Source organism: Quercus suber, unplaced genomic scaffold (genome assembly GCF_002906115.3).
Source record: "Quercus suber isolate HL8 unplaced genomic scaffold, Cork oak 2.0 scaffold_177, whole genome shotgun sequence".
NCBI classification, from domain to species: Eukaryota; Viridiplantae; Streptophyta; class Magnoliopsida; order Fagales; family Fagaceae; genus Quercus; species Quercus suber.
In genome coordinates this window covers 1,016,505-1,036,311 of record NW_027069637.1, presented here as the reverse complement: position 1 = coordinate 1,036,311, position 19,807 = coordinate 1,016,505, and the positions used below count along the sequence as shown (strand labels likewise).

Below are 19,807 nucleotides of genomic sequence, written 5' to 3'. Positions count from 1 at the left end.
CTTCGGATTAACCCCAATCACGATGTGTTCCAGACTCCTTGTTAACCAAAGTGCTGCACTCTTACCCATAAAAACGATTGCATGTAATATTTTCCCCGTTCAAAAATTTGAAGGGAGAAAAACTTCCCACCTTCCTCAACCACCAACTAAATCAGCTTAGATTCAATAAATAAAAAAACTTCTAAAACCACCCATACTGAATCAAGAAACTAAACTAAAAGAGAATTTCTGACTAATTTGAGGTAGCCGGGCCTCCAAAGACTTTTACTATTGCATTTTTGACATTTAAAATTTGAAATATCAAGCATCTATAATGTGCTAAAGGCAATTTTGTAAAGAAATTATTTAGAAGAACTCGTCAGTTTTAAAAGGTTTTTAACTGCATGAATGATTATCAAAGATCACAGGGTTGCAAACAACTAATCATCATTCATTTAGCAGCAATGGTGTATATTGTAAAACAAGACACACCAATTTTTTTTTTTTCCCCATTGATTAAAAAGTGAGAACTCTGTAGCTGACTAGTTTATGAAAGAATATTACAACAAAACTCTAGGACAAAAAGGCATTCTAAATTGACAAAACTTTCAGCAGAATTTTACAAATCATGTGATGGGCAATACATGTAAAATAAATTACAATTAGGAGACAAATTGTCTACATCTTTTTTAGTCAATAATCAACAAAAGAAACATAAGCTCCTACTTCGTGTAGTGTCACGATCTTCGCAGCCTTTCAAAAATGATCTAATTGCAAGGTGCTCTGAAGCATAAGTCATGAAAGAAGCCAAAACAAGTCCTCCCACAAACATCAAACCTAACCTGTTAAAAAGATCACAAAAGTCTTTTTTAAGTACTCTGCTTTCCTTCTTTTTTTTCCTGGGTTTTCAGTGGGAGTTGGCTTATTGGCATGCTGAACAACAAATTGAACATACCACAACAATTTCAAGGCAGAACTTACAACAATCATATCTGTACACAATTTTTGTTTTTCTATTGTGTTTCCTAGGGATTATAATTCATTGGCAGTAATCATGTATAAGTCCCAGGATGAATAGAGAGAATGTAACTGAGATAACCTAACTGACCCTCTATTTCTCAAGAAAAAAAAATGGGGGGTAGGATGGGGTGGGGTGAAGAAATTTGGATAATACAATAAATACTACATATAATTAGAAGAAAGGACCGAGTGCCCAATGATTGTGGAAGTATCCCGGAGTCAAAAGTAATTATTGATAAACAAGTTATGCATTATTATTATAGGGGAAAACAAAGAGGTGTAGAAGGTAACTGATTACATGTCTGCATTAAGCAAGAGAACAGAATTATACGATAAAAATTGGGAGTCATAGAGGGCCAATAATATCTGACATATAAACATAGTATAACCTTAACTCAACTAATTGGGGTCAGCTCTTTGGATTATTCCATGCCACTTGACTATCTAAGGGCATGTCCTAATTTATCTCTCTAATATCCATGCTTTTCCTTATGTATTACCCACATCATTTTTGACCACCAACGATGCTACAGACAACTTTTTTCACAATTTATTGAGTTGATAGATTGTGAATAAGACAGACATGTCACTTTCACACGGACCACCACTAACATCACTTTTATGGCACACCAATCACAAATTGCTACCTCAGCAGTTGTGAAATTGTTTGAGCACTTAGAATTAATTATTTTGGCCACCCTTCTACCAAATGTTACCACATATCCATTTTAACGTCATCATCTCTACTACAATCATTTTATGGATAGAAGCATAATACAACCATTGAGTAAATTCAATATTTTTCTATTTCTTTTTACTTACGTTTTAACCCTCATCAAAGTTATATTTAAATGATTTTTTCCCAATTTCCAATGTTTTCAATAACATAAAATAAATAAAAAAATAAAACGTAAAAAAAATAAAGCAAGTAAAGATGTCAATATATAGCACTATGCTCATGCAAATTACCTTGCAAATAGAGCAGTGATCCCTAAAACACATGGCAAAGATGGGGCTGCAACAGCCAAAAATGCCATCCCTAACCCATAACAACATGTCACAACATCGCAAGACAATCCTTGCCGCTGATGACCTGAAATACATACAAGTATCAACCAATTTAAAGAATAACAGTAACTAATTGGCAGAAGTCACATAAAACAATGCATCTTAAAAATACAAGTACTCAAATGCAACAAACCTTTTCCAGAATCATAATCATAAGATTCAGGATTAGAGGAAAAAGATCCTGCTTGCAAAGCCGTTGTCTTTCCCCATAAATAAACCAGATACAGATAACCTCCAAAAAATAGAATGAACAATGTGAATGTCCACTCATACATCAAGAGCAAGCCAGTCCATGGCTTCACTTGCCGAGGCACAATTGCTAGAGCAAGTACAAGGGATACCGCAAAAGCCATAAAACAGATGACGACAGATATTCCACCCAAATAAATAGGCACCTTGGACTGTGCACCATTAGATAACTGTTTAAGATCACAACAAATTATTTTAACACAAAATTATGAGACAATTATTTGTCAAATGCCACTGTATGACCACGCACTGCCACAGAATTTGATAGGTCAATAGTACAATAACAGCATACCATATAAGAATAAAAGCTTATAAAATATAAGTGATCATGCAAAACCAACTTAAAAGAATGGGAAAAGAGAACTAACCTGATAGTTGGAATTAATGGTAGCTGAAATAGAAACACCACTATAAGTCAGTGATCCACTCGATCTAATTTTGTAGTACAGGTGTCTGATATGATCACATAATGAACTTCTACAAAACGATCCAAAGTGCTCCCGTGTCTGCAAAAATAAAATATGTGTTCAAATCCAAACAAAAACAACCTACTTGCTTAATGCAAGGGGAGGGGAAAAAGTAGGGGGGGTTAAAAAAACACTGTTAACTGCTGACCTGAAGAAAAGACCGATAGTAACAGAAGACTAAAGCACAAAATGGAAGTAGAAAAAGAAATTTGACAAGAAGATCATCATTAGGATTTCTGCCCCCACCAGTTCCAGGGAGGGATTCCGCAAGCTGTTCCCTAACATTCTGCAGCATAAGAAAACCAAATATAGAATATAAGAAGGCATAAATTCATTGGCTTAATCCTCTTCCACTACATAAAACAACAAACCAAACCATAATATCAAGCCATCTTGAACAGTGCATAAGCAATGCTATCTCTTTTCCACCCCATAAACCCCCCTTCTCGCTCTCTCTCTCTCACCCCCTTCTCTCTCTTTCCTAATCCTCTTATAAAAGCAAAAGGAAAAAGAAGTGTCACACAAGGAAATGAATAAATAATATCAGAAAATTCCCACAAAGATAATTGGGTAAAAGAATTTGAATGCACCTGCCAGACATCAACAGGTTTCAGAAGCCAAGATGTCCACCAATCCCAAGGTTTAAGGGGACCAAGTGTATAGTGAATAACACGGAGTTCACTTTCATCCACCATCCACTGCATATAACATTCAAAAAAATATTTGACAACTTGATTGGGTAGCTAAACACACATCAAAAGTATATTTAAAAAGCAGTCATTTTACATATGAGTCATCATTCCAACAGTCCACAAACTTATATGGAAAACCTTTTTCAACTATAATCTGAGTATTGAAAGTTCCATCTCCAATATAAACAGAGGTCATTAGTTAGTCACAAGCATGCAAATTGAATTTTGCACTTTCAGTGTTCAAGTATGACTACATTCTTTTCATAAATGGAGCTAGGACAAAAATGGTTCCCTGAAATTATTACAACTGATCTAATCCATGAAATTGCTTTACACATATGAAGGAATAAGCAAGAACACTTGAAATTGTAATGCATATAACTCTTGAGTTTAAAGGGATCATTTGTTTCACTATAACCCTAACTTGCAGAAGGTGGAGGAGAATTCAGTAATAATGTACTTATCAAAAAAAAAAAAAGGTAAGAACAGGTCATCACCTTGATCCACCAACACCATCCTCAAAAGAAAGGAAGAAGAGGAGGAGAATTCAGTGATAATGCATTTACCCAAAAAAGAAAAAAAAAAGCAAGAACAGGTAATCACCTTGATCCCCCAACACCAACACCTCTCTTTCTCTCTCTCAGACACACACACACCCCATACGTTCCCAAAAGATTGCCTTCCATTTTAAACAGTTAAATAACATATTCCCAAAAAGAAAAAAATCCTTCCATTTAAGACATAACTATGTTACAAATTGCACTGCTAGTAATATTCTCAACCATCTAATTCTTCAAATACAATTGCAAAAATTGAAAAGCCTTTTCTGTATAAAAACCATCATCATTCGATAAGGCATAAGCATCGGAGACAATTATCAGAAAACAGAAAGAGGATACTTTGTAATTTATCCATGAAAATGGAACATCAATAACCTAGAATGCCACTCCCAACAAAAATGAAGTTATTCTTCTTTTCTTCCCCCCTCCTTTTGACAAGCGACCACACAGCATAAGTTGTCATGTATAGATTTTTACTAAGCTTCTGTTTATAACTCGGTTGGACTGATGGCTGTGGAGTGGTTAAATAGGATTCGGCTGTGCTTGGGGATATGTTACTTATGAGACCCTTTAAATTGAACATTCATTCCACTAATCTTCGGCTGTCTGGGACTTGCAATATCTAAACAAATAAACAGTAAAATACTGATAGAAATGTATTTAAGATTATAAAAAGCAAAATTTTAGGTCTCTGTACATAATAAAATTTCAAAGTCAGGTGACTCAGGTCTCAAACTCAGCCAGGTCAAAGCACTATATCATCTCTAACAAAATAAAAGATGAGAAAGGAGACAGGATACACAGAAGAGAGACCTATAGACTTCTTGTATGAATGAAAAAGATATTTAATGTGAATTAGAAAGGTCCATACTTGGGCAAGTTTATTGAAAGGTGGTTAAGATACCGTAAACACTCAAACCTACAACCAGAAAAATACATTTTTGCTTGACAGAGGTGCTTGACTAAGTAACAAATTATCATTCAGATGATGCAATTATCTTCAATTGTCTCTTCCTCTCTTCAACATAAATATTGGATAATGACCAAAAAAAGACTGATTTACTTTCTTTTGTTTCTTTTGGAAATTCATAATTTTCAACAACACAGGGCTCCCTACAATTATTAAATTAGTGGTTAACTAAATAGACTTAAGTATAACAAGAGTTAAATCGCCTTGTTGACTATTATCATTTTTACTTAACAAAAAAAAAAAAGCCTCGTTTAGAACAAAAGGATCTTATGATATATCTTATATCTTAAGTGATTTTTCAAAGATTATTATTATGCTTTACTAGTAATACATATCAATCACCAAACTGAAAATAAACATATACTTTGATGTATGCCAATTACATTCAACACTAGCCCACTAGTGCGCAATATGGAGATTCCTTTAATACCCATACATCATAGTCAGTACCTTGTTAGCAAGCATGTAAAGACCAACATCTGCATTATATAGAGTAGATAGCCGCTGCATTTCAGGAACTGATCTAGAATCTATCGGTAAATTTGGCTCAAAAACATGTGCATTGGGAAATCCATTGTAATATGAGTTCAGAAAACCCTGGTCTCCTGTTAAAATGAAAGAACAAAATAGAGAGAGAGAAAGAGAGTAGAAGATATGATTGATAAGCCAGTAGAACTTTCTATAAAATTTATGCAAACGCATAAAAAAGGTAACATAATTCCAATTTTTACAAGCAAGAACCACCTAAAGTCATGTTAAATAAGAATTTAAAAGCTACTCGGGTGATATTTGAGTATTTTAATAGGAGCCCAATACTATAGTTGAATTCATATGTAATGGAACTCATTTATCAAAGAGACTAACTAGTTCATATATGGCTATTTTGTGTTGATAATGAAGTTGAGCTACATTTATTAGGCCAAGTAATGAATTAGACCTGGAAGCTCAAATGTATTTTCCATACATTTCAAAGAAATCATATATAAGATTTAATGCTGCAATTTGGTTTATTAATAAACGAGACAACAATATAAAATGATATTCTGGATTAGGTAAACATAGAGATCTAAAGCAATAGAAGGTTATCTACGGCAATTGGTTTATCAATACATGAGACAAGATAAAGTGATTTTCTAGATTAAGAAAACATAGAGATCTAAAGCAATATAAGGTTATTTACAGCAATTGGTTTGTATATAAATGAGACAAGAGAGAATGACTTTCTCAATGAAGTAAACAAAATATTGTAAAGCAAAAATAGAATTTCAAAAACCAATTGATAAAGAAAATATAGACAGTTAACAAAGAAATGCTATACCTCCAGTATAAGAAAACGTGGTCTTCACTTTGCTCATCATGTCATTGAATAAAGTTTCAGACGGTTCCACTACCATGACTCCAGAATTCAGCCTCTCAGAATGCTTCAAGTTAGCACAAAATTTTCCACATTTGAAAAGATCCTCAATATCTTTTACCACAATGGTATCCGCATCCAGGTATACAACTGCATAATATTTGAAAAGATCCTAAATACTTTTGACCACAATAGTGTCTGTATTAGGAATAAACAACTACTGAAAAACATAACAGATGAATCATGAGAGCAAAGGAGAAATAAACTGATATCTTATACTGATGGAACTTAATTAGCTCAGTTTCATGGCTGAGAAAGAGTGAAGAAACAAAGAACAGATCTACATCTTAGATTAATCACCAAACAGGACATCAGTAAAAAAAAACCCACTCAATCAAGACTGAAAGATTATGGTGCTAATTTGAGCTTTTTCAAAGATTCATGTATAAATCCTGTGTACAGAGGTTTCCCCATGATTCTGATTAAAAAAAAAAAAATTAGCTAAGTTGAGCTTTCCAATCATGCCAATACAGAAACTAAAAATATCAAACCTAATCCTTCAAATTACAATATGTATTATAAGTAACAAGAAAAGCTCGATTTCAAAATACAAATATTCACAGATTAAAATAACCAAAGTGACATAATAATTGCTGGCAACAATATCCACCTATTACAAACATCTTCTTTTCCCATAGATAATATACAAAAACCACTTTCCATCATAAAACTTTTACCTTTCTTGTACTTAGTCAAGTTAAAAACTTTAAGCTTTGTGTAGACACCCCAAAACCTCTTTGGACGCACTTGATTAGGATTCGCCAATAAACTAATCTTCTCCACTATCCACCCATCAGCCTGCACAATTATTCACCAAAACCACCCACAACAAAAAAAGCAGAAGTTAGAAAGTAACCAATATCTTAGTCTTAACTAACCAAGATGTGCAAAAGCATATGAAGTTAGTTGCATTTTTATTGCCAGAAATTAAAATACCCAATTACATAATAAACTAGGAAGCAAAAACACTTCATTTGGGGTGCCATACCCATGTCATACCGGTGTCAAAAGTTATAATTTTTCAAAAATTGCTTTAGTCATTGTGTCGCACCTGTGTTCGTGCTTCCTAGATAATAAATCAAATTGAAATGCAAAGAGCCTTGTAGCTCAGTAGCTGTCCTTTATAAGAACAGTGTTAGAATCCTGCTTCCTATGTTGTTTTAACTATCGAATTATAAAGCCCGCCCAAAAAAAAATTAAATTTTTTATTTTATTTCAGTTTCATCTAGCTAAACTTCCATAGCAACCATGCGTAGCATGAAAATTATTCAACCTAAAATAAACTAAAAATAGAGTCAACTAAACATAATTAATAACCATAATTAGTAAACTTTCCTTCTTTAGCAAAAATCTACACATCATAAAACGTAAGATTGCATAAATATCCATTTCCTTCCTCAATTTTCTCACTAACCAAACAGAATAAAACACGCATACAGAGATGTAATTTACTAAATTAAGCATTGAGAGCTGGAATTTCTCGGCAGACAAACAGAGAGGTTACCTCGAGAAGCTTCTGAGCGAATTCAGAAACACCATCGGAGATGAGAGCCACCATGTCCTTCCTTGATCCAGTGTCCCTAATCGACTTGCCGAGAACCCTAACCCCCAACAGGAACTCATCTCCGTACAACAGCGTCACGTAGGCTTCGTCGGATGATCCTAACGACGGCTTCGATTGAATCGAAATCAGAACCAGCACGAAGAATACCAAAGCCAAAAGATTTGGTAATCTTTTCATCATAAAATTCGATTTTGAGGAGGAGGGAGGGAGGATCAGAAATATTTCTCGAGAAAGTGGAGGGGATTTTCTCGAGAAAATAATGGAAGAGGCTTTTCAGTGTTTGAACTTTATCATAGTTGGAAAAGTTGAAAAGGGCTTTGAATTTTCATCTGAGAGCTTTGAATTTTCTTAGTTTTTGGTCTTTTTGACGTCTCTGACTATCTCTCGGCAAATAGTTAGTTGTCTTGTTGTAAAATATTTGTATTTTTTGTTTGTGTTTGTGATTTTAGAAAACGGGTTGTGTATCCCGTGTCATACAGACACGTGCTCGCATCTTATCGTACAAGCTCTTCCCGAGATTTTATGATTTTAGGATGGGCAAGAAAGTAATTTTAATGGCAAATTGAGATTAAAACCAAAATCAACCAATAACATTAACAACTAACTAAAAGATAAGTAAATAAGATATTTGAAGTTTAATCTTGCCTACACCAAAAATCGATTGATATTTTGGTCCAATGGTAAAAAACTACCATCATGAGCAAACGTTATAAGTTGAAATTATCTATAAAAAAAAAATTATGATTGGTTGTGAAAATGACGTGGATGTAATGCTTTTCATTCTCCCAAATACAAAAAATCTATTTTTGCGATTTTTGCTCAAGCTATTCACGAAGACCGGCTCATTCTTTATCCAAACTTCGTCATTACTAACATCCTTGGCAAACTACCACCGAAGGGTGGCAGCTTAATGGTGGGAGTCCTTGAACCATTACTCTTGCGAGTCTAAGAGTTGTAGTTCGAGTCATGACACTTCAGTTAAAATGTTGTGTCCACATAGATAACTACAAGCAACTTCGGTGGTCCCATGCCATAGAATTCAAGTTTGAGTGGGCCAAAGCAATGATAATGTTGTATGAGCTCTTTTTTCATTCATAAAAATATTTAAAAAAAAAATCCTTGGTAAACCAAGCTAACTGATGTGCAACACAGTTTGCTTCATTGACCGAAAATGACCCATAAGAAATCTAGTTTCTTGCAGCAAATGACTGAAACTACCATTGTCATGTTCTTTACTTTGTAGGCCCTGAGTTATGACTGTGTTTCTTTCCCCTTCAAGGACAACATCAAAAAAGCCAATATGCAAGACCAACTTAGTTCATTCTATCGGTTTCTCCAAATTTTTTGTCTATTTTAGTATAAGAACCTACTTTTTTTTTTCCTATTTCACACAATCATTTTTAAAAAACACAAAACACCCAAATTAGATTATCTATTACACACTATTTTATTTATGTGTCATATTGTCACTTTTGCCAGCAACCATTGGCTTTTTCTAAGTATGATTGATTACTTATTTTCTAATTAATTTTAAATAAATAAATAATTAAAAGTCATCTTAAGGGTTTCTAAGCTAATTAAGGTAAGAGAATTCTTGAATCAAAAACTCTTGAACTCGGAAACTCGGTTATGCTTGAAAAATGTGTTAGGCACCCTACAACACTTATTCAAATAATAGTATCTCATTTTAATTTAATCTCAATAATTTACATTTTTGATAATAACCAGGATATATACTTGGAATTTGTTTTTGAAAAGGGTTTTATACACGAACAATATACAACAATAGCATAAGAGTATAATATTAGATAACATGTAAGTCATTACTCATAATATTAATAGCGGTCCTATTGGTTATTCCGCTGACAAGATTAGATGACAGAGAAAGCAACCCGCCCAGCAAACAAAACAATTGGACCCACGTTTGGTTGGTTAATCTAATCTCCTCCTTTTTTTGTTTTTTTTTTTTTAGGGTTGAATCTAATATGTAATCTCATTCAAAGTCTAGAAAATGTTATCCCTTGATTGGATAATTCAGTATCTGCGAGGTAAGGAACAAATTCTCTTTAGGTTCCATCAAATTCTCTAGTGCTAGCTAGTAGAGGTGAAAGTCTTTGTGCAACTGAATTTCAAATTTTGATTTTGTACCACAACTTGGCTGACAGACCCAATTATGGAGGAGAACATTTCTATAGCTTGCAACTCCAAATTCATCACTGTAAAAACACTCACAATACAAGATACAATAAAAGTGAATGTTTCCATTACATGGAAATTTGACAGGAAATTAGTCAACACACTAAGATCCCAATAGTATATAAAAAAAGTAGTGTCATTTGGTAAATTTAAGTGAAAATAATGTTACTTCAATAAAAACAAATCTCATATAAATTTTTAATATTTTCATCAAAAAAAATAAAATTAAAAAAACAAATCATATTAATAATTATGAAAAATGTTGTCCATAACATCACTTTTTTAGAGCTTAAATACACTATTAATCTTTAAAGTGTAGCGCACGAGCAAATTTTAATCCTACCAAACTAAATCTTGACATGTGATCCATAGGGACCAAAAGAGATCACTTTAAAGTTTAAAAACTAAAATCGCTGACTTCAATTTTAGGAACTGAAATTGTTGTTATTATTATCATTACTTCTTCTTTTTTTGCTGAATATTATTATTATTTATTTTACTGTATGATCCTTACCCAAGTTTGATCTCTCGTGCCAAGAACTAAAATCCACAACTCTACAGTTCTGCGTCGTTATCATTATTATTATTGTCCTAATCCTTGCTCCCTTGGTATATCATACCAATAACTAAGAAAATCCACCCTTATACAAGTACAATCAAAACCTCCACAATTCTCACCTCTTCTTCTTCTTCTTCTTCTTCTTCTTCTTTTGAAACTTTTAAGAAAAATTTTTGGTTTTAAGGAAGACATCATGTTGCTCAGAAGTTTAGAGGAAGAACACGAGGTCAGCCCTTGGCTATATATGATTAAGGGCTCACTATCCAATTCAAGACTGATCTTTTGGCCATGGCTTTATCTCAAAGTCACCCACCACAGAGGAAACAAATAAAGGGGTGGGGTTGAGTTGAAGAAATGCAAACCTCTTGGCAAGTCTGGTGCTTGGCTTTCATCTATATGCTTTTTCTTCCATCTTATTTTGTTTCCTTTTTATTTCAATTCTGTTGCAAGGAAAATAGACACAAAAGCAAAACGAAATCTAGAATTATAGATTTTGTCACCTTTTACTATATATTTTCTGAACAACCAAGAAAAAATGGATTCGTCCTTTTAATTATTTGTTCCCAAGTTGTTTACTGTAAGAGAAACTATCTTACCTTGTAATTAGTGTTCTTGTTGGAAATCATGATTTGCTTTTCACAATTGAAGACTAAAATCAGGGGATTGATTGATTAGAGAAAATCAAAGGATTGGATCTATCTATTAGATTGATATGAATTTCAAAATCAAATTATCCATCTAATTAATTGATAGTTGAATTGTTTTCAAATTTCGTAACTCCCATTATAAATATGAGTTTTACTATGATGTCTTGTCAAGTTAAGTAATTTAAGATGTAGTAATCTTTTGACCTTTGTTAGTGTGATGGTAGGCGGTTAGGCCAAACCACGTTTGTTTTGTTCTTTCTTTTCTTCTTACTTTCGCTTCTGCATCTTTTACAATTTTCCATAGTTCTCTTTAATTTTCACAGTTCTGTTCATGAAGTCAAAAGATTTCTTGTAACTTGAAAGGAGTAACCTGCCCAATTGACATGACTTTGATCATATCAACTTTGCTTACATCTTTATGAATTGATGTTTGTAGTCGCACTAACAAAAAATGAATGCTATGACAGCACATTTTATTCTTGGTAATTATAGCACCATACGAAAAGAAGGATCTTTGGATGTGTTAAATTATGGACTTTATCACGCATCTTTACTTTTAAAAAATTTAATAGCTGTGACATGATTCTCAAAAAAAATAGCTGTGACAGTTGTATCTCATTATCATTGTGTGCCAATTGTGCCACTGCCAGATAGCCAGTCATTCTCTGCACAATAGCAGATAATATGTTAATTTTCTGCAGTAGGATAACTAAATAATAATAAAAACAGGTTTTGCGTGGTTTGGCTTTTGCTGAGTAGCCATATATAATAAAGCCGTCCTGTTTAAGAATAATTGAATTTCAAAGCTGGGTATGGTGTCTCTTTGTCTGTCTTGTGGCCCATTGTAACAACTCTGAGTCAATTCTCTTTCAGCCTAAGGACCATATATCCTATAATTTACAATCCACAATGAAATGCACAATAAGTTTGAACTTCAACATTTGGCTATGTCAACCACTTCAAAAGGGGCTTTACCTTGGGATTTGTTAATGACATGCACAACTTCAGGGACAGTCTCAGAATTTTAAACTAGCAAGAGTCAGAATACAAAGAAAAAAATAAAAAATAGAACCTCCAAATAGACATTCATATAGTATTGAAAAATTATAAACACATAAAATCGTTATTTCTAAATACATTAAGATGCAATCATCTACAAATAAAGACAAAAACAAAAACAAAATAATGTTTTTTTAAATGCTAGGCTTGGGTAGGATTTTGTTTTTTTTGAAATTAGAGCATTCATAGTGATGATCCTAAAAATTTTGGTTTGTACTTTGTAGTATTTCAAAAAGTTACTTTATCTATTTTACCACATCACTTTACAATACACTCAATATCAAATGTTCTATTTTTTTATGACTTTATTTAAAATAATATAAACAACTCATTAAAATAATAAGGAAGAGAGAGAATTTGAGTTTTTTAAATAAAGAAAGAGATATAATATTAATAAAATATTATATTTTATTTTTAACAACTTGCTACAGTTAACTGATATCTATACCAGTTTATTGTAGTTGCAAAAAATTTAGCTTGAGCTTCTTCAATAACACATGATTTTTTTGTTCTTTGGTGGTAAGATAGTTTTTTTTTTTTTTTTTTTTTGGTGCTAAAAAACAATTACCATTGTGAATATTTTTATTAAAAAAAAAAAAAAAAAAATTGTTAATGATGAAAAAAAGAATTAAAAATAAATAAAAATAAAAAAAAAACTGTTGGTGGAGTTGAACAATATGATAGCATCAAAATCTTAAACTTTTAATTTTGAATAATCCAACTTCCAAAATGTCAAACAAAACATATAGTTATAATATATAATTCATTTAAATTTTTTTTCTAGGCGAAGATGTTTTTTTTCATAAAGGGATTTTTTGTTTTTGTTTTTGTTTTTTTGTTTTTTTGTTTTTTTTTTTTGGTTTTTTAATCTAATATGATTTTTATTTTTTATTTGGGGTTAATTTTTAAGGGGGCCTAACTGAAATTTCCAAAATATTTGAAATTTCCAGTTCCTGCTGTGTGAACGGATCAGAATGTGGAAGCTAGAAATAGAACAAAATTTAGGTACACTGCCTTATGTGCTGTTTCTTAGGTTTTCCTTTTAAGATTTAGTTACGTGGTTTTTTAATTAAAAAATACACTTCCATCCCATGAGAAAAAATTCACATAGCGAAATCTTAAAAGGGAAATCTAAGGAACAACACCTAAGTACTATACCTAAGTGCCAGTTTGTTTCCACTTTTTCAGCCCAAAAAGCCTGTTTTGAAAAAAGCCAATGTCCAAAGCCCGTTTAGATAAGACCAAAACGCAACTTTTTGGAAAAAGTTGTGTTTTGGGTTTGTGAAGAGAATGCGCAGGATGGGAAAAGAGCTCAGAGCTCCATTTTGAAAAAAGCCCGTGCGCGTTGATTTTTATATCCGTTGGACTCACAGGGAAATTACCAAATTACCCTTTGATAAATCAAAAGATAAGCTTCACACCATTCCTCATTCCTCTCATCTCTCTGCTCTGCCCTCTGCCCTCTCAATAACAAATTTCCAAATCCAAACACAAAAAAATCTATAACAAATTCCCAAATTAGCTAAGGAAAAAAAAAAAAAAATCAATCCCTTGCAAATTAGGATTCCTCAAAATGCAAAACAAAAAAACATTTGAATATAGCAAAATCTTTCAAATGGAGTTTGTACCCATCTTGCGGTGGATGGATTATGGAAGTTTGGAAAAGAAGTTGAAGAGTCTCTCCAAGAGGACGAATGAGTTCTTGCAAGCACTATCTGATCTGATCTAATCCTGTTTGCTTTGCTCTGATCCAATCTTCCCGATCTGAATCATCCCCTTTGTGAGTGGTTGAATTTAGAGAAAAAGAAAAGAATCAAGAAGATCAGGGTGAAGAAGTGCATGGGTGTTACAGACGAAGTGCTAAGGAAAAAAAAAAGAAAAAAAAAAAAAAAAGGAAGAAGGAGAGCTTTGGAACGTTCTGGAGTTTGGAGGAATGGCAGGGAAAAAAAAGGAGGAAAGAAGTAAAAGAAAAGAGTAAGGGTATGTGTGTGGAGGAGAAAAAAAGAGAGGGAAAAAAAGGAAAAAAAAAAAATGCCGTGTGTGGAGGATAAAAAAGGAGGGGGCAAAAAAAAAAGGGAAATGTTATCACAATATTTTCACAATACTTTCACAATAAATTTTAAGGGGTAGGTTATTATTAGCTCATATTGGTGAGAAAAAAATAATTTTTTTAGAAAGAGAAAAAAATAATTTTAATAGTACGTTAAAATTAAAACCAGTATCAATTTTTATCACAATATTTTCACAATACTTTCACAATAAATCTTAAGTGGTAAGTTGTTATTAGCTAATATGGGTGAGAAAAAAATAATTATTTTAGAAAGAGAAAAAAATAATTTTAATAGTACGTTAAAATTAAAATCAGTATCAATTTTTATCACAATATTTTCACAATACTTTCACAATAAATTTTAAGTGGTAGGTTATTAGTAGCTAATATTGGTGAGAAAAAAAAATTAGAAAGAGAAAAATTGATTTAAGTATGATGAAGTAGTTGATTTAAGTATAAAACAAACTCTTTTATATATATATTGTCCTTTTTGGTAATTTACCACTCAAACCACCACTTTTATAAGTGCTAGCCAAACATTCAGCTTTTTCAAAAAACACTTTTTAATAACTTTTACTAAACACTCAGTTTTATAAAAAAACACTTTTTCATTATGCACTTTTTGAAAACTCCACTTTTTGGAAAAAGCCCACTTTCAAAAAGCTGAACCAAACTCACTCTTAGGATCCGTTTGGTTGGCAGGATGGAAAAGTGGGAGAATAGAAAATTGTGAGAGGATGGAAAAGTGAGAGGATAGAAAAGATTTAGTTTTCCCTCATTTGTGTTTGGTTGGAAGGGTGAAAAAGTGAAGGGATGGAAAACTTTTTTATTTGGTTGAGATAAAAAATGAGATGATGAAAAATAAAGTTGATATAAATTTACCATTATGTCCTTACTAAATATATAAACAAAAAGTAATACATTTATTATTAAAAAAAAATTGTATGGATATTTTAATTTTATTTATTTATTTATAAAATAAGCAAATGCTAAAAGGATATTTTTTTAAAAAAAAAACAGATAAAAACTCACATCCAAAAAAAAAAAAAAGTATGAAATAAATTCCCTTATATATACATTGTACTTTTTGGTAATTTACCTCTCAAACTCCCACTTATATAAGTGCTAACCAAACACTCAGCTTTTTCAAAAAACATTTTTTAACAGCTTTTATCAAACATTTAGCTTTTTGAAAGTGCACTTTTTCATTATGCACTTTTTGAAAACTCCATTTTTTCATTATGCACTTTCACAAAAAGTTGAACTAAACTCACCCCAAATCTAAGCCACAACCACATTGCTTTTGGTTGTTGGCAATGGTGCATGGATTGGCGATTAGCATTTTTGAAGACAACTGAAACTTGGCCAGTGTGGTACTCTGTCAGTCTTCATTTCTAAGTTCCAATAATAAAAACACACCACACCTATATATATACCCTATTTGTCTCTCACCAATTAGACTATCCTTTCTTTCTTTCTTTCTTTCTCTCACGCCTTCACATTTTCTTCTTTATTCAAGGTTGCAACTCTTTCGTAGTGGTGAATATTAGCTTTGATATATTATTTTGAATATGTTAGAATAGATGCGGAAGTAGAAGTGTAAAGTAAAAAACACAATAACACAAAGGTTACATAGTTTAGCTTAACAACCTACGTCCATGGAAGAACTTAAAGGCTACCTTTTTATTATGTGAGAGTGTAATACAAATCTTATGTTATAATAAATAAAACATGGATATATATAGGAGAATAAACTCGAGACTTCTAGTACAAATAGAAGACTTGTTTTGCACACTAATGTTGTCTATGAGTTGGGTCAGATCGGGTTTGGGCCTGAACCGAACTTAACCCGATTGGGTCAAGTGATTGGGTTTTGGACATGTATTCGACCAACTATTTGGGTTAGACCTGATGTTTCAGGTCATTGGTTGGGTAGGTCGAAGTTGTCAGTTAGTTGGTTCTAGGTCACAAACTCGGCTTTTTTTTGGACTTCATTGAAATTTTCGTAAATTCGTTTTTTTTTTTTTTTTTTGGGTCTTCTTAGCCCAAATTAATTAAAGGGCTTCAACAGTTTTATAAATTACTTGGATTATAGATTTCTTGAATCTCCTATGCATATCAAATTGGGCCTCTTTTTCACTTAATTTATTTTAAAATGGACCTTCAAGCTAAACTTATATTAAGAACAACACTACTTCTACATCTTTTTGGCCTCCAAGACATATCAATCCAAATATAATCTTTCTGTTTCTCACAAATTAACTACAAAAATAAACACAATAGAATATTGTAAAACCTGGACAAAATAACACAACACAACACACATAAAAAGTTTATTTTTACCACATGTGATCTGTTAAACGACACAATAGAAGCACTTGGGCAGTATGCTAATGGTTCAACACTAGTCATAAATATTCTACTAATTCTAGTAAGATAGCTCAAGAAAACCTACAGGCTGACATATCAATCCAAATATAATCTTTCCCACATATTAACTACAAAAGATAAACACAGCAAAATAGAATCTAAAATTTGGACAAAATAGCACAACACAGCACACACAAAAAAAACCTATTTTTACCACCCATGATATTTTAAACAACTCAATAAAAACCTAGGTAGTAAGCTAGTAGCTCAACACAAGTAGTCATAAATATTCTAATAAGATAGCTCAACACATCAAGAAAACCTATAGGCATAAAAGCCAATTTTAACACCTATTAAACCTATCAACCATACAACAAATAGTATTTCTATTATGAGGCAATGGGTAGAACTCACCCTTGAAAACTGGCTTACAAGGGGAGGGTACCCAAAAACTTATAAACACATGGTTAAACTTATACTTGATCCATATGGGATACTAGAATCATAACATACCATCATGCTCCGCAACCAATGTCCACAACAGCTTACTCTAGCGACACTGACTTGGTCATAGCCCTTTCTCTTTTGGTGGCTCCACTAACCTATCAATTATTTTAATCTAGCCTTTAGATCGCCCCTTCTGGGATCTAACCACAAAGTCACAACTTATTTGATACCATACTCAATTAGTTACTCCCGATTGATCGGATGAAGGTTGGCTCTGATACCAAATGTTACGAACTCATGGTTAGAACTTATACTTGATCCATGTGGGACACTAGGATCATAACATACCACCACGCTCTGTAACCAATGTCCACAATAGCTCACTCTAGCGACACTGACTTGGTCGTAGCCCTTTCTCTTTTGGTGGCTCCACTAACCTATCAATTATTTTAATCTAGCTTTTAGGTTGCCCCTTCTAGGATCTAACCACAAAGCTGCAACTCATTTGATACCATACTCAATTAGTTACTCCCGATTGATCAGATGATGATTGGCTCTAATACCAAATGTTACGAACCCATGGTTAGAACTTACCCTTGAAAACCACCATAATTGAAGTCTGTTGAAGCCTTTTTAAAGCTTCCATTGGATCATCATAGGAAGTGGTACCAAACCTGAGTAGCAAAGCTTGCACTAGTGTTTTCCATCGATTAAAGATTCTAGATTCTTCATAACCTTGATACCAAACCAGAGCCTTTCTATCCATATGGAAGGAAGCCAATACCAATTGTTCATTAGGTGAAACATTGTAATACTTGAAGTATTGGTTTGCCTTGTAAATTCAAGTTGTGGGATTCTCTCCCCAAAACCTTGGAAATTTCAATTTCATAGGGCAAGATGCACAAAGAATTGCAAAACTAGGTCGTGGAGCATGAGCTTGAGGACTACATGGTTTATTATCTTCACTGGAACTTAGCTTTTGCAACACTAGTCCTAATTGTTGATTCATCTCATTTAGGGTACGAGTATGAACATTAAGTGTTTAATGAATTTCTTGTATGTCTTTGGTATGATGATCTGAAGTAGTTCTCAAGGATGCAATTGTTTCATTCATTGTAATAGTAGAATGAGTCTCAGTTATGGTGGAAATGGTAGGATCGAATTGCTTTGGTACCACTTAATAGGGTTTTGCAAAACCAAAACCTATGATAGAGCAACTGAGTTTGAGGGCAGCTAGCCTCCAAGAATTAGGTAATTGCAAAACTAGGTCGTGGAGCATGAGCTTGAGGACTACATGGTTTATTATCTTCACTGGAACTTAGCTTTTGCAACACTAGTCCTAATTGTTGATTCATCTCATTTAGGGTACGAGTATGAACATTAAGTGTTTAATGAATTTCTTGTATGTCTTTGGTATGATGATCTGAAGTAGTTCTCAAGGATGCAATTGTTTCATTCATTGTAATAGTAGAATGAGTCTCAGTTATGGTGGAAATGGTAGGATCGAATTGCTTTGGTACCACTTAATAGGGTTTTGCAAAACCAAAACCTATGATAGAGCAACTGAGTTTGAGGGCAGCTAGCCTCCAAGAATTAGGAAGAGAGAGAGAGAGAGAGAGAGAGAGAGAGAGAGAGAGAGAGAGAGAGAAAGAGAGAGGAATAGAATGTAACTAACACGAGATTATTTCATTGCTTAATTCCCTCATACGACAAGTACTCTATATATACTTGTACATGTCTATCCCTTAGTTGTAACTAACTAACAGAATAGGAACTCAACTAACTACTAACAGTTTAGCAATTATATGGTACAACAGCTCACTATACAATTTCTTGCACTCACTCACTTAGCCAATGATCCTAACAATTTCTAGCAGCAAATAAATCACAACGGCAACAAGCATAAGCAATTGATAAATAGTATACTACAATATTTCCATATATGGATATATATACTTAGTAACCATGGAGGCAGTTATTTCAAGTTTGTAAGGCTATAAACCATAAGGCAGTAAAGCTAGCTATACAATGTTCCTAGTAATATAATTAGTTACAATTATGAAATACCACAAGTATTTTCAAAAAATAGTATTTCCAAAGCATTGAATGACAACTACTCTATAGTTAATAAGTCTATAATTTATAGAATAGAAAACCTATGGACTAAGATTTCTTTTGGCGAAAAACCCATTTTCGTCCCTACATTTTTATGCGATTCCCACTTTGGTCCATATCTTTTATTTTCACTGCTTTTAGTCCCTAAAATCAAAAAGCAATCTCATTTTTGTCCTTACTGTCAGTGTCCTAATGGCAAAGTTCTAGGTGGCAAACGGAACACCCTATTAGTTGACGTGGCACTGATGTGGCAATTAAAATATTAATAAAAAAATATTATTTGGCATTTTTATATGCCACGTCAGCATTTTAATTTTTTTTTTAAAGCCACATCAGAAAATTAAAAAAAAATTAAATTAAAAAAAACCTTAAATCTAATTA

The 19,807-nt window shown here is 32.8% G+C and overlaps 1 protein-coding gene across 2 annotated transcripts; it reads right to left on the bottom strand.

Moving 5' to 3' along the window:
• Positions 1-433: 433 nt before the first annotated feature.
• LOC112020465 (inositol phosphorylceramide glucuronosyltransferase 1) lies at positions 434-8,369 on the bottom strand. Of its 2 annotated transcripts, none has more exons than XM_065778274.1 (10): positions 7,924-8,369; positions 7,097-7,217; positions 6,324-6,509; positions 5,456-5,610; positions 3,374-3,481; positions 2,932-3,069; positions 2,685-2,822; positions 2,201-2,468; positions 1,969-2,092; positions 434-821 (listed from the first exon to the last, which is right to left on the bottom strand). In XM_065778274.1, exons 1-10 carry the CDS (start codon positions 8,161-8,163, stop codon positions 680-682), a joined length of 1,620 nt encoding a protein of 539 aa, XP_065634346.1. In that variant the 5' UTR covers positions 8,164-8,369; the 3' UTR covers positions 434-679. The 2 variants fall into 2 exon arrangements, with proteins under 2 accessions (XP_065634346.1, XP_023908795.2); XM_024053027.2 differs by having other exon boundaries at positions 2,201-2,486; positions 7,924-8,367.
• Positions 8,370-19,807: the final 11,438 nt, after the last annotated feature.

Bases quoted from the DNA above. Each gene is read 5' to 3' on its own strand.
- LOC112020465 (XM_024053027.2), bottom strand. From the start codon at position 8,163: ATGATGAAAAGATTACCAAATCTTTTGGCTTTGGTATTCTTCGTGCTG. The intron at 7,218-7,923 runs GTAACCTCTCTG...ATAATTGTGCAG, and splicing joins TCGCTCAGAAGCTTCTCGAG to GCTGATGGGTGGATAGTGGA. The intron at 3,070-3,373 runs GTGCATTCAAAT...CTTATGCTGCAG, and splicing joins AACCTGTTGATGTCTGGCAG to AATGTTAGGGAACAGCTTGC.